The sequence below is a fragment of the Oryctolagus cuniculus genome, chromosome 5, assembly GCF_964237555.1.
Source record: "Oryctolagus cuniculus chromosome 5, mOryCun1.1, whole genome shotgun sequence".
Classification (NCBI taxonomy): Eukaryota; Metazoa; Chordata; class Mammalia; order Lagomorpha; family Leporidae; genus Oryctolagus; species Oryctolagus cuniculus.
In genome coordinates this window covers 137,786,171-137,800,010 of record NC_091436.1, presented here as the reverse complement: position 1 = coordinate 137,800,010, position 13,840 = coordinate 137,786,171, and the positions used below count along the sequence as shown (strand labels likewise).

Genomic DNA, 13,840 nt, shown 5'->3' with positions numbered 1-13,840 from the left:
GGAGAAAAGGCAAGATGAGGGGACAGAACAAGAGAGAGGAAAAAAGAAGAGGAAGGATGAAAGTAATCATAAATATACCTTAGACAGTGAAAATGTTGAAGAATATACAATTCTGAAAAACTAATAAAAAGTATTATACACAAAAATTCGATAAGTGAATCTACCTCAATGTGTAATAACATACTTCCAATCAAGACTAGGTACATGTCTACTTAATCTTCTAGGTATTTGGTAATGTCCAAAAATTCTATCAAATCAACATTTACTTCTAATAATATACCACTCAGTAAACATATTGAGAATAGAAATTTTGACTAATGTGAAATTATCTTTACAGGAAAAAAGGAAAATTATGTAGTGAATGGAGGATAAACCTCTGGAAAGTAGTAATCCCTCTGAGTGGTGTCTGAAATGCTCTGACCCTGGGGTGGTTAGATATTGATCCACATTAAGTATGAGGAAAATATTATTTCTCAGAGTTGGAACAGATCAAAGAGTGAACGGTACTAAAAAAAGAGAAAAATAATGAGCTCATGAATTTTCCTAGAGCTATGGAGGAAGGTTATTTTTTTTGATCAATTAATACTCCAGAACCATGGGGGAAAATAGTGCTGTCACTCTGGAGCTGAGTTGACTATGATTGATTTCTCCCAGGCTCACATAGGAATAAATGACAGTGAAAGAAAGGACCTTGAGTTTGACTAGACAGCAAACAAGGAAGGTAAAATATTTATGTTAAAATCCCAAGAGAAGATTCCTGGGCAATATGGTTAAGGAAGAACCAGGAAAGGAAATGATCCATACCGAAAATTGACATTTTCCAAGTATTGTCTTCAGTGAGTTCCGTGTCATCTGGATTTCTCAGTCAGAGGCAGATCAAGACCGAAAGAATTGTTTCATAGCAGTATGAACTGGAGTGTCAGGCAGGCTCCTGCAGGCAAATATATGGAGGGTTACTAAAGAATTTTATAGCTCAAGTAATCAGATCTAAGCAAACTATGGTACTGTAGTCATGAAAGTTCTAGAATGTGTCATAACAAAGATTTAGAACTTTAGAGAGGCAGAAGAAATGGAAAAGAAAGACCAAGGTTTAAGAACATGCTGGAGGACCTTGAACTTTCATAGGATACTAGACGGGAATTTTCTTTATCTCCTCCTTAAAGTAATTTCTGCTTTTCTACATAATTTGATGACAGAGACTATACCTCACTTATCTTATTAACTACTGAGGCAGAGGATTTTCACAGGCACTAAGAAATGTTTGATGTTTAAGAAATGAGAATAATTTCTATATTTTAAAAAATTACTGTGAAACAAAAGAAAATTGTCAACAAATTATGTATAAAAGGAAGGTATCGCCACATAATGCAGGCCATATACCACAAAACTACAGATAGCAGCATAAGAAACTACTATAATGACTATGTGCTAACAAATGGGAAAACCTTGAAGAAATGGAAAAATCCCTAACAACTTTTTTAACTTTTATTTAATAAATATAAATTTCCAAAAAAACAACTTTTGGATTATAGTGGCTTTCCCCTCCATAACTTCCCTCCCACCTGCAACCATCCATCTACTACTCCCTCTCCCATTCCATTCACATCAAGATTCATTTTCAATTATCTTTATATACAGAAGATCAATTTAGTATATACTAAGTAAAGATTTCAACCGTTTGCACCCACACAGAAACACAAAGTATAAAGTACTGTTTGAGTACTAGTTATAGCATTAATTTACATAGTACAACACATTAAGGACAGAGATCCTACATGGGGAGTAAGTGCACAGTGACTCATGTTGTTGATTTAACAATTGACACTCTTGTTTATGGCGTCAGTAATCACCTGAGGCTCTTGTCATGAGTTGCCAAGGCTATGGAAGCCTCTTGAGTTCACCAACTCCGAACTTATTCAGACAGCTCATACTCAAAGTGGAAGTTCTCTTCTCCCTTCAGAGAAAGGTATCTCCTTCTTTGATGGCCCTTTTTTTCCGCTGGGATCTCACTCACAGAGATCTTTCATTTAGGTCATTTTTTTTTTTCCAGGGTGTCTTGGCTTTCCATACCTGAAATACTATCATTAGCTTTTTATCCAGATCCAAATGCCTTAAGGGCTGATTCTAAGGCCAGAGTGCTGTTTAGGACATCTGCCATTCTATGAGTATGCTGTGTATCCTGCTTCCCATGTTGTATCGTTCTCTCCTTTTTAATTCTATCAGATAGTATTAGCAGACACTAGTCTTGTTTATGTGATCCCTTTGACACTTATTTCTATCCTTGTGATCAATTATGAACTGAAACTGATCACTTTGACTAGTGAGATGGCATTGGTACTGTTGTGCCCAGATAAGTAGATCCCCAAGAAGGTATCAGTGACCCGATCACACTGAACTGCAAAAGCAAGGTTTATTTTTAAAGTACAAGCCGCAACAGGGACCCCATCCAACCAACTGGTACAACAGAGGAAGCTGTGAGGCCCTGGTCTTTGGGAGAGTTTTTAAAGGAAAGAAGAGTTACATCAGCAGGAAAAAAGAGTTACATCAGTGGGTGCTTACAGCATGGAAGCTTTGGGTACAGGGAGTTACAGCAGGGGCTTACAGCATGGGAGTTTTGGGGACAGGGAGTACTTTGTTTAGCAATCTCTACTGTGCTGTGCTTGGTCTACTGAGCTAGCTGTCCCTGGTAAGCTTTAATATCTCTGGAATGCCTGAATGCCTGCTTTTACAGGGACTCGGGTCTGCTATGGGAAACGGAGGCTGCTTTTTTTATTGTTTTAGAATGGAGTCACTTTGGCTCTTCATTCCCCCCTTGTTTTTGTACATGTTTGAAAAACTCAATCATGGGTTTTGGACTGACAGTTCACAGGTTTCACAAACATTTATTGGTCTACTGGGACCGATGAACCATTAATTGAATGGTGCCCAGTCTCTGTTTCCTAAATTGTACAAGTTTGTTAATAATGTAAGGGCCATAGGTTAAAATTAAAATCAGAAGGCTAGTGGGCCCTATGACTCCTGATAGGAGGGTGGTGAGCCATGGAGAGGAATTAAACCAAGACGCAAACCATCCCTGGGAGGCCTCCCGGTCTCTTTGGTGCTTGTCCAGACCTTTCCTGACTTTAGCCAGCCATGTTATCTTTTATTAGGCCCTAGTGATTGGCATAAGAGCAGCATTCTTTTCTAGAGTGCACACAGCCCACCACATCAGTTTCAAAAGTCTAGGAGGGGCAGAGGGATGACGATCCATCTTCAGAGCCACCCCTGCTGACGTGGGGCAACAAGGCACTCTTCGCTGTCATGGGGTGATGTCTTAAGCACCTGTCTCCTGGGTGGGGAGCCGAGCACATTCCTGTAGTAGCATTCGGTTGACCGCCTAGTTGCCGAAGGCCTTGGTTTGCCCCGTCACCAGCTGTAAGCACTTGAACAGACATTGTAGTATAGAGACAGAGTGAGAATAAAACAAATTCCAGCCAAGACCAGGAGAAAAGTCAAAATACCAATGACACTATTTACAGAATTAGAAAAAGCAATCCTAAAATTTATATGGAATCACAAAAGACCCAGAACAGGCAAATTGATACTGAACAAGAAAAATCAAGCTGGAGACATCACAATACCTAACTTCAAAGTATACTACAAAGCTATGGTAAGTAAAACAGCATATATTGGCATAAAAACCAATACATAGATAAATGAACAGAATAGAGAGTCCAGAAATTAATCTACATACATACAGGTAACTGATTTCTTATGAAAGTGCTCAGATTATATAGTGGATTAAAGATCATCTCTTGAACAAATTGTGCTGTATGCTGTGTGTGTATATATATGACTATGTAAATATATGTATATATGAAATTATACCCATATCTCACACCATACACAAAAACCAAATCAGGATTAATCAAAGACATAAATTTAAGGCCTGAGATTATGATGTTGCTGGGGGAAAACATGTGGCAAACACTCCAAGACATTGGTGTAGGGGATGACTTCTTGGATAAGACCCCCAAAGCACAGGCACCACAAGCAAAACTAAAGAAATGAGTTATATCAAACTCAGAAACTTTTGTGCAATAAAGAAAACAATCAACAGAGTGAAGAGACTTCCAACATAATGGGGAAAAATTTCAAACCACCTATCTGACAAAGGATTGATATTCTGAATATATCAGAAACTTAAAAAGCTCAACATCAACAAAAATAACCAGTGCAGTTGAGAAATGGGAAAGAGTTCAACAGACAATTCTCAAAAGTAGAAATACAAATGTCCATCAAACATGTGAAAAATGCTCAATATCACTAGCTAGCAGGGAAATGCAATTCAAAACCACAATGAGATATTACCACACCCCTCTCAGAATGGAAAAAATCCAAAACACAAAATAACAAATATTGACAAAGTATATAAGGGAATCCTTATATACTCTTTATGGGAATGTAAATTAGGGCAGCTACTGTGGAAAACAATGTGGAGATTTTTTTTTAAAAAAACTAGAAATAAACTTGCCAGATGATCCAGCAATCCCACAACCAAGTATATATCCAAAAGACTTGAACAGGGGGCTGGCGTTGTGGTGTAGTGGGTTAAGCTGCTGCCTGCAGTACCAGCATCCCATGTGGGTGCCAGTTTGAGCCCTGGATGCTTCACACTTAATCCAGCTCCCTGCTAATGTGCCTGGGAAAGCAGCAGAGATTGGAGTAAGTGCTTGGGCCCCTGAACCTAAGTGGGAGACCCTGAGGGGGCTCCTGACTCCTGGCTTCAGTCTGTCCCAGTTCCAGCTATTGTGACAATTTGGGGGAGTGAACCAGAAGATGGAAGATCTCTCTTTCTCTGTCTCAGCCTTTCTCTCTGTAACTCTAACTTGAAAATAAATAAATCTTTTTTTTAAGAAGACTTGAGCACAAGGTATCAAAGAGATACTTGCCCCACCATGTTTATAGTAGCATAGTTCACAATAAACAAAATTTGGAATCAACCAAGATGTCCAACATCAGATTAATGGATGAAGAAGAGTGGTGTATAAACACATGGAATATTATTTAGGTGTAAACAAAAATTAAATTCTACCATTTGCAGTAAAATGAACACAATTTGAGGATATCACATTGAGTGAAAAAGCCAGACCCAGAAAGAAAAATACTAGATGTTCTTCTTTATATGTGGAAGCTAAAATTTAAAACCAAAAAGAAAGAAAAGAGAAAGAAATGTTTATCAGTATTGCTGCAAATTAGTTTGGTAAATCTTTGATTTTTACTTTTGTCAAACCAATGGCTAAGAATGTTATACTACTATAGTTTTAATGATCTTTGATTACTTTAAAATTTATTGTATATGGGTGAAATGATCATTTTTCCATTTGATAATTATTTATAGCCATTGTCTATATTTCCATCAGAGTTTTTTGCTTTTTACTTTTTTTTTATCTTTTATTAAATGAATATAAATTTCCAAAGTACGACTCATGGGTTACAATGGCTTTCCCCCCCATACCGTCCCTCCCACCCACAACCCTACCACTTCCCACTCCCTCTCCCCTTCCATTCACATCAAGATTCATTTTCAATTATCTTAATATACAGAAGATCATCTTAGTATACCTTAAGTAAGGATTTCAACAGTTTGTTCCCATACAGAAACATAAAGTGAAAAATAATAGATGATTTTTTTTAAATGATGATGAAATCAGATCAGACCTATTGTCATGTTTAATCCCAGTGAGAGTCAAGTTGGGAATTGATAATTTCTTTTTTTCTTTTTTTTTTTTTTTACAGAAGATCAGTTTAGTGCACATTAAGTAAAGATTTCAATCGTTTGCACCCCCATAGAAACACAAAGTGAAATATACTGTTTGAGTACTCGTTATAGCATTAAGCCTCAGTGTACAGCACATTAAGGACAGAGATCCTACATGAGGAGTAAGTGCACAGTGACTCCTGTTGTTGACTTTACAAATTGACACTCCTGTCTATGGCATCAGTAATCTCCCTATGCACCAGTCATGAGTTTCCAAGGCTATGGAAGCCCCTTGAGTTCTCCGACTCTTATCTTGTTTAGACAAGGTCATAGTCAAAGTGGAGGTTCTCTCCTCCCTTCAGAGAAAGGCACCTCCCTCTTTGAAAACCTGTTCTTTCCACTGGGATCTCACTCACAGAGATCTTTTTGCCAGAGTGTCTTGGCTTTACATGCCTGAAATACTCTCATGGGTTTTTAAGCCAGATCCGAGTGCCTTTCGGGCTGATTCTGAGGCCAGAGTGCTATTTAGGACATCCGCCATTCTATGAGTCTGCTGAGTATCTCACTTCCCATGTTGGATCACTCTCCCCTTTATTTATTCTATCGGTTAGTGTTAGCAGATACTAGACTTCTTTATGTGCTCCCTTTGACTCTTAGTCCTTTCATTATGATCAATTGTGAACTGAAATTGATCACTTGGAATAGTGAGATGGCATTGGCACATGCCACCTTGATGGGATTGAATTGGAATCCCCTGGTATGTTTCCAACTCTACCAATTGGGGCAAGTCAGCCCGAGCATGCCCCAAATTATACATCTCTTCCCTCTCTTATTCCCACTTTTATGTTTAACAGGGATCACATTTCAGTTAAATTTCAACACTTAAGAATAACTGTGTGATAATTACAGAATTAAACCAGTCATATTAAGTAGAACAGACAAAAAAAAAATACTATGAGGGATAATGTATTAAGTTGTCCATTAGCAGTCAGGGCTATGCTGATCAAGTCACCATTTCTCATAGTGTCCATTTCACTTCAGGAGGTTTCCTTTTTGGTGTTGAGTCAGTTGTCACCGATCAGGGAGAACATATGGTATTTGTCCCTTTGGGACTGGCTTACTTCACTCAGCATGATGTGTTCCAGATTCCTCCATTTTGTTGCAAATGACTGGATTTCGTTGTTTCTTACTGCGGTATAGTACTCTAAAGAATACATATCCCATAATTTCTTTATCCAGTCTACCATTGATGGGCATTTAGGTTGGTTCCAGGTCTTGGCTATTGTGAATTGTGCTGCAATAAACTTTAGGGTGCAGACCGCTTTTTTGTTTATCAATTTAAACTCCTTTGGGTAAATTCCAAGGAGTGGGATGGCTGGGTCGAATGGTAGGGTTATATTCAGGTTTCTGAGGAATCTCCAGACTGATTTCCACAGTGGCTTGACCAGTTTGCATTCCCACCAACAGTGGGTAAGTGTCCCTTTTTCCCCACATCCTCGCCAGCATCTGTTGTTGGTAGATTTCTGTATGTGAGCCATTCTAACCGGGGTGAGGTGAAACCTCATTGTGCTTTTGATTTGCATTTCCCTGATTGCTAGTGACCTTGAACATTTTTTCATGTGTCTGTTGGCCATTTGGATTTCCTCTTTTGAAAAATGTCTATTGAAGTCCTTGGCCCATCTCTTAAGTGGGTTGTTGGTTTTGTTTTTGTGGAGTTTCTTGATCTCTTTGTAGATTCTGGTTATTAACCCTTTATCTGTTGCATAGTTTGCAAATATTTTTTCCCATTCTGTTGGTTGTCTCTTCACTCTCCTGACTGTTTCTTTTGCAGTACAGAAACTTCTCAATTTGATGCAATCCCAATAGTTGATTTTGGCTTTGACTGTCTGTGCCTCCCGGGTCTTTTCCAGAAATTCTTTGCCTGTGCCAATATCTTGAAGGGTTTCTCCAATGTTCTCTAATAACTTCATGGTGTCAGGACGTAGATTTAGGTCTTTAATCCACGTTGAGTGGATTTTTGTGTAAGGTGTAAGGTAGGGGTCTTGCTTCATGCTTCTGCACGTGGAAATCCAGTTTTCCCAGCACCATTTATTGAATAGACTGTCCTTGCTCCAGGAATTAGTTTTAGATCCTTGATCAAATATAAGTTGGCTGTAGATGTTTGGATTGATTTCTGGTGTTTCAATTCTGTTCCATTGGTCTATCCATCTGTTTCTGTACCAGTACCATGCTGTTTTGATTACAACTGCCCTGTAGTATGTCCTGAAGTCTGGTATTGTGATGCCTCCGGCTTTGTTTTTGTTGTACAAGATTGCTTTAGCTATTCGAGGTCTCTTTTGCCTCCATATGAATTTCAGCATCATTTTTTCTAGATCTGCGAAGAATGTCTTTGGTATCTTGATTGGGATTGCATTGAATCTATAAATTGCTTTTGGGAGAATGGACATTTTGATGATATTGATTCTTCCAATCCATGAGCATGGAAGATTTTTCCATTTCTTGGTATCCTCTTCTATTTCTTTCTTTAAGGTTTTGTAATTTTCATCGTAGAGATCTTTAACGTCCTTGGTTAAGTTTATTCCAAGGTATTTGATTGTTTTTGTAGCTATTGTGAATGGGATTGATCTTAGCAGTTCTTTCTCAGTCATGGCATTACGTGTGTATACAAAGGCTGTTGATTTTTGTGCATTGATTTTATATCCTGCCACTTTGCCAAACTCCTCTATGAGTTCCAATAGTCTCTTAGTAGAGTTCTTTGGATCCTCTAAGTACAGAATCATATCGTCTGCAAAGAGGGATAGTTTGACTTCTTCCTTCTTGATTTGTATTCCTTTGATTTCTTTTTCTTGTCTGATGGCTCTGGCTAAAACTTCCAGAACTATGTTAAATAGCAGTGGTGAGAGTGGGCATCCCTGCCTGGTGCCAGATTTCAGTGGAAATGCTTCCAACTTTTCCCCATTCAATAGGATGCTGGCTGTGGGTTTTTTATAAATTGCTTTGATTATATTGAGGAATGTTCCTTCTATACCCAATTTGCTTAGAGTTTTCATCATAAAAGGGTGTTGAATTTTATCAAATGCTTTCTCTGCATCAATTGTGATAACCATATGGTTTTTCTTCTGCAGTCTGTTAATGTGGTGAATCACATTGATTGATTTGCGAATGTTGAACCATCCCTGCATACCAGGGATGAATCCCACTTGGTCTGGGTGGATGATTTTCCTGATGTGTTGTTGTATTCTATTGGCCAGAATTTTATTGAGGATTTTTGCATCTATGTTCATCAGGGATATTGGTCTGTAATTTTCTTTCAGTGCTGCATCTTTCTCTGGCTTAGGGATTAAGGTGATGCTGGCTTCATAGAAAGAATTTGGGAGGATTCCCTCTTCTTCGATTGTTCTGAATAGTTTGAGAAGAAATGGGATTAGTTCTTCTTTAAATGTCTGGTAGAATTCAGCAGTGAATCCATCTGGTCCTGGGCTTTTCTTTGTTGGGAGGGCCTTTATTACTGTTTCAATTTCTGTTTCAGTTATGGGTCTATTTAGGTTTTCTATGTCTTCATGGTTCAATTTTGGTAGATTGCATGTGTCCAGGAATCTATCCATTTCTGATAGGTTTTCCTGTTTGCTGGCATACAGGTCCTTGTAGTAATTTCTGATAATTCTTTTTATTTCTGTGGTGTCTGTTGTTACGTTTCCTTTTTCATCTCTGATTTTATTGATTTGGGTCTTTTCTCTTCTTTTTTTAGTTAGTTGGGCCAATGGGGTGTCAATTTTGTTTATTTTTTCAAAAAACCAGCTTCTCGCTTGGCTGATTTTTTGTGATGTTTTTTTGGATTCAATCCTGTTAATTTCTTCTCTGGTTTTAATTATTTCTCTTCTCCTACTAGATTTGGGTTTGGTTTGCTGCAGTTTTTCTAGGTCCTTGAGGTGCGCTGAAAGCTCATTTATTTGGTACCTTTCCAATTTCTTGATATAGGCACCTATTGCTATAAATTTGCCTCTCAATACTGCTTTTGCTGTATCCCATAAGTTTTGATATGTTGTGTTGTTGTCTTCATTTACTTCCAGAAAGTTTTTGATTTCTCTTTTGATTTCTTCTATGACCCATTGTTCATTCAGGAGCATGTTGTTCAGTCTCCATGTGTTTGCATACTTTCTGGGGTTTCCTGAGTTGCTAATTTCCAGCTTCATCCCGCTGTGGTCTGAGAAGCTGCATGGTATGATTCTAATTCTTTTGAATTTTCTGAGACTTGCTTTATGGCCTAGTATGTGATCAATCCTAGAGAAGGTTCCATGCGCTGCTGAGAAGAATGTGAAATCTGTAGATGTAGGGTTGAAAGTTCTGTAGATATCTGTTAGATCCATTTGGGCAATAGTGTCAATTAAATCTGCTGTTTCCTTGTTGATCTTCTGTCCTGATGATCTGTCTATTTCTGAGAGTGGAGTATTGAAGTCCCCCAGTACTATTGTATTGGAATCTAAATCTCCCTTTAAGTCCCTTAACATATCTTTTAAATAGACCGGTGCCCTGTAATTAGGTGCATATACATTTATAATAGTTACATCTTCCTGTTGAATTGAACCCTTAATCATTATATAGTGTCCCTCTTTGTCTCTCTTAACAGTTTTTGTCTTAAAGTTTATTTTGTCTGATATTAATATGGCTACACCTGCTTTTTTTTGGTTTCTGTTGGCATGGAATATCTTTTTCCAACCTTTCACTTTCAGTTTGCATGCCTCTTTGTTAGAGAGATGTGTTTCTTGTAGGCAACAAATAGTTGGGTTGTGTTCTGTGAGCCAGTCAGCCAAACGGTGTCTTTTAACTGAAGAATTCAGACCATTAATGTTCAATGTGACAATTGATACGTAGTGACTTTGCCCTGCCATTTTCCCGGAAATATTTTCTAGTATATGCTTTGAGCTTCCCATGCTCTTTTACTGGTAGGTGTTCTTCCTTTCCCTTCTTTCATATTGATGGCCGTGTTTCTGTGTTTCTGAGTGTAGCACATCTTTAAGTATCTTTTGCAGGGCCGGACGAGTGGCCACAAAGTCTTTCAATTTCTGTTTGCTATGAAAGGTCTTTATTTCACCTTCATTCACAAATGAGAGCTTGGCAGGATATAATATTCTGGTCTGGCAATTTTTCTCTCTTAGCACCTGTGCTATGTCTCGCCATTCCCTCCTAGCTTGTAGGGTTTCTGATGAGAAGTCAGCTGTGAGTCTGATTGGAGATCCTCTGAGAGTAATCTGACGTTTCTCTCTTGCACATTTTAGGATCTTTTCTTTATGTTTCACTGTGGTAAGTTTAATTACCACGTGTCGTGGTGAGGATCTCTTTTGGTCATGTTTATTGGGGGTTCTATGAGCTTCCTGTACTAGGATATCTCTGTCCTTCTCCAAACCTGGAAAGTTCTCTGCTAGTATCTCACTGAAAAGGCCTTCCAATCCTTTCTCTCTCTCCAGGCCTTCAGGAACTCCTAGAACTCGAATGTTGGTTTTTTTAATAGTATCCTGTAGATTCCCAACAATATTTTTTAGGTTTCTAATTTCCTCTTCTTTTCTTTGGTTTGACTGTATGTTTTCCTGTGCTCTATCTTCTAAGTCCGATATTCTCTCTTCTGCTTCACCCATTCTGTTTTTAAGGCTTTCTAATGTGTTTGTCATTTGATCTATTGAGCTCTTCATTTCATTTTGATTTCTCTTGACTATTACACTTTCCTGTTCTACTAGTTTCTGAGTTTCATTTTGACTCTTCCTTAAAATTTCGTTTTCACGAGAGAGATTTTCAATCTTGTCCATTAAGGATTTCTGTAGTTCAAGGATTTGCTTTTGAAAACTTCTAAATGTTCTTATCATAAATTTTTTGAAATCCGTATCTTGCATTTCTTCTATGTCATCATCTTCATACTCTTGGCTTGGGGTGTTTTGCTTATTTGGAGGCATCATAGTGTCATCATTGATCTTGCTCCCTCTATTTCTGTGTTTGTTACTCGGCATAGTTAATTCTTCTTGCGTCACTGTGCGTTTTTTTCTTTTCTTTTTTTTTTTTTTTATACTGTGTCCGTGTTAAGTGGACTGCCTGCTGTTGGAGGAGCCTTGGAGGCTTGAGATGGGTGCGGCCTGAGAGCTCTGCCTGGTTCTTCCTGGTTAAGGGTGTGCAAAGGTGACACCCTCAGGTTATGCGTGGTAAATCTCTCTCTTTTTATTTATTTATGTATTTTATTTATTCAGGGGGTAAGTAACACCGCAGGGCAGGGCTGTGCAGAATTGATGGTATTTAGCTTCCAGTCTTTGGCTCCTCTGGACTCCCACTGGGTTGCCTAGGCTACTGAATTGTAGTGACTCAGTTCCTTAACTCTCCCCCATTGATATGTAAATCCAAAGAGGAGGCCTGCTCTTTGTCTCTTGGGAATTCTTCAAGCCTTGCAGCCTTGTAACCTTTGCAAGGTTAGGGGGAAGAGAGACCCCGAAGCTTTTTTTTTCCTTCTTTCCGGTAGTGAGTTTGCTGCACTTTCCGGCCCCCCTCTAGATTCTGACCCCCGTTTCCCCACCAATGTCTCGGGTTATTGAGCTCACCTCCCCTTCCAGCGCCGATGTGTGGTCTCGGAGCCCTGAGCGTCCCAAGTCTCCCCACTGTTGTCTGTGTGGCATGCACTCCCCTTGGAGCACTGTCGCGGGGATCCTGGGGCTTCTGCGGCTGGGTCCCGCGACTTGGCTTCCTTGTTCTCCCAGTAGGTCCTCCGATTCACGCCTGCTCTGTCTAGAAGGGTTTCCCCTGCAATTTTTTTTTGGTTCTATTTTCTGCGGCTACCGTAACTCCCCTTTTATTAAACTAAATTTTCCCGGAATATCAGTGCGCGCCCTCACTATTCCGCCATCTTGGCTCCGCCCCTGCTTTTTACTTTTTAAAATTCTTATTTGGTGAAGTGTTTAGCCTTTTTACTGTAATGTAAGTTTAAGATATGTTATCTAAAAAAACTAAAAAAAAAGGAATGAGAGAAGGCAGGAAGGTGAGAGGGGGAGAGGGGAAAGGAAGAAAGAATATCACTGTATTCTTAGAATTATATACATGCATCACATTGAATATGTTAAAAACTAATTAAAAAATTAAAATTAAAGAAGTTAAATGGTGCAAAATAAAAAAAATGAAAATCCATAAATGTTTTGCAAATTGAATTGAAAAATTGTATACCATCTTAACAGATATACAAAATGCATTTGCAAAATTCAACACAGCTATCTTGGAGCAAATTGTCAATAAATTATGTATAGAAGGAAGGTACCTCCAAATAATGAAGACCATATACCACAACATCACAGATAACATTATATTCAATGATGAAATATTAAAAGCTTTTCCTTTATAATCCTGGATAAAACAAAGATGTCTACACTCACTTTTTCTAGTCAACATAATATTATGGTCCTTGTCTGAGACATTTGGCGAGAAAAAGAAAAGTAGAAAGGAAGAAGCACAATCGTTTGCAGATGATATGAACTTATATATAGAAAACCTTGACGACTGCAGTACAAAACTGTTGGAGCCTATAAACAAAATCAGTGAAGTTCCAGGACAAAATATCAACATATAGAAACCAGTGGCATTTCCACACATATTAATACACTATTTGAAAAATAACTCAAGAAAACAATCACATTTACAATAGCTACAAAAAGGTAGAAATAAATTTGAGCAAGCAGTTGGAAAATATATACTAAAAAATTAGTAAGAAGAAAGAATAATTGGCTGGGCTGTCACCACGGCTCACTTGGCTAAACTTCTGCCTGGGGCGCTGGCACCCTGGGTTCTAGTCCCGGTTGGAGTGCCTGATTCTGTCTTGGTTGCTCCTCTTCCAGTCCAGCTCTCTGCTGTGGCCTGGGAAGGCAGTGGAGGATGGCCCAAGTGCACCTGCATGGGAAACCAAGGGGAAGCACCTGGCTCCTGGCTTTGGATCAGTGCAGAGCGCCAGCCACAGCGGCCATTTGGGGGTTGAACCAATAGAAGGAAGGCCTTTCTCTCTGTCTGTCTCTCTCACTGTCTAACTCTACCTTTCAAAAAAAAAATAAAGAAAGAATAATTAAAATTAGAGAAGAAATA

The 13,840-nt window shown here is 38.7% G+C and overlaps 2 protein-coding genes across 37 annotated transcripts in view; both read right to left on the bottom strand.

The window, feature by feature from the left end:
- TSBP1 (testis expressed basic protein 1) overlaps window positions 1-931 on the bottom strand; it is a 122,231-nt gene extending 121,300 nt beyond the window's left edge. For all 35 annotated transcript variants that reach the window (XM_070074716.1, XM_070074729.1, XM_070074720.1 and 32 more), the window contains exon 1: window positions 805-931. In XM_070074716.1, the coding sequence (XP_069930817.1) occupies window positions 805-817 (13 nt within the window). In that variant the 5' untranslated portion in view covers window positions 818-931. The remainder of the gene's footprint in view (window positions 1-804) is intronic.
- The window catches only part of LOC100350450 (testis-expressed basic protein 1), a 114,559-nt gene continuing 101,523 nt past the window's right edge, over window positions 805-13,840 (bottom strand). For both annotated transcript variants that reach the window (XM_070074763.1, XM_070074774.1), the window contains one exon: window positions 805-931. In XM_070074763.1, coding sequence (XP_069930864.1) covers window positions 897-931 — 35 coding nt within the window. In that variant the 3' untranslated portion in view covers window positions 805-896. The remainder of the gene's footprint in view (window positions 932-13,840) is intronic.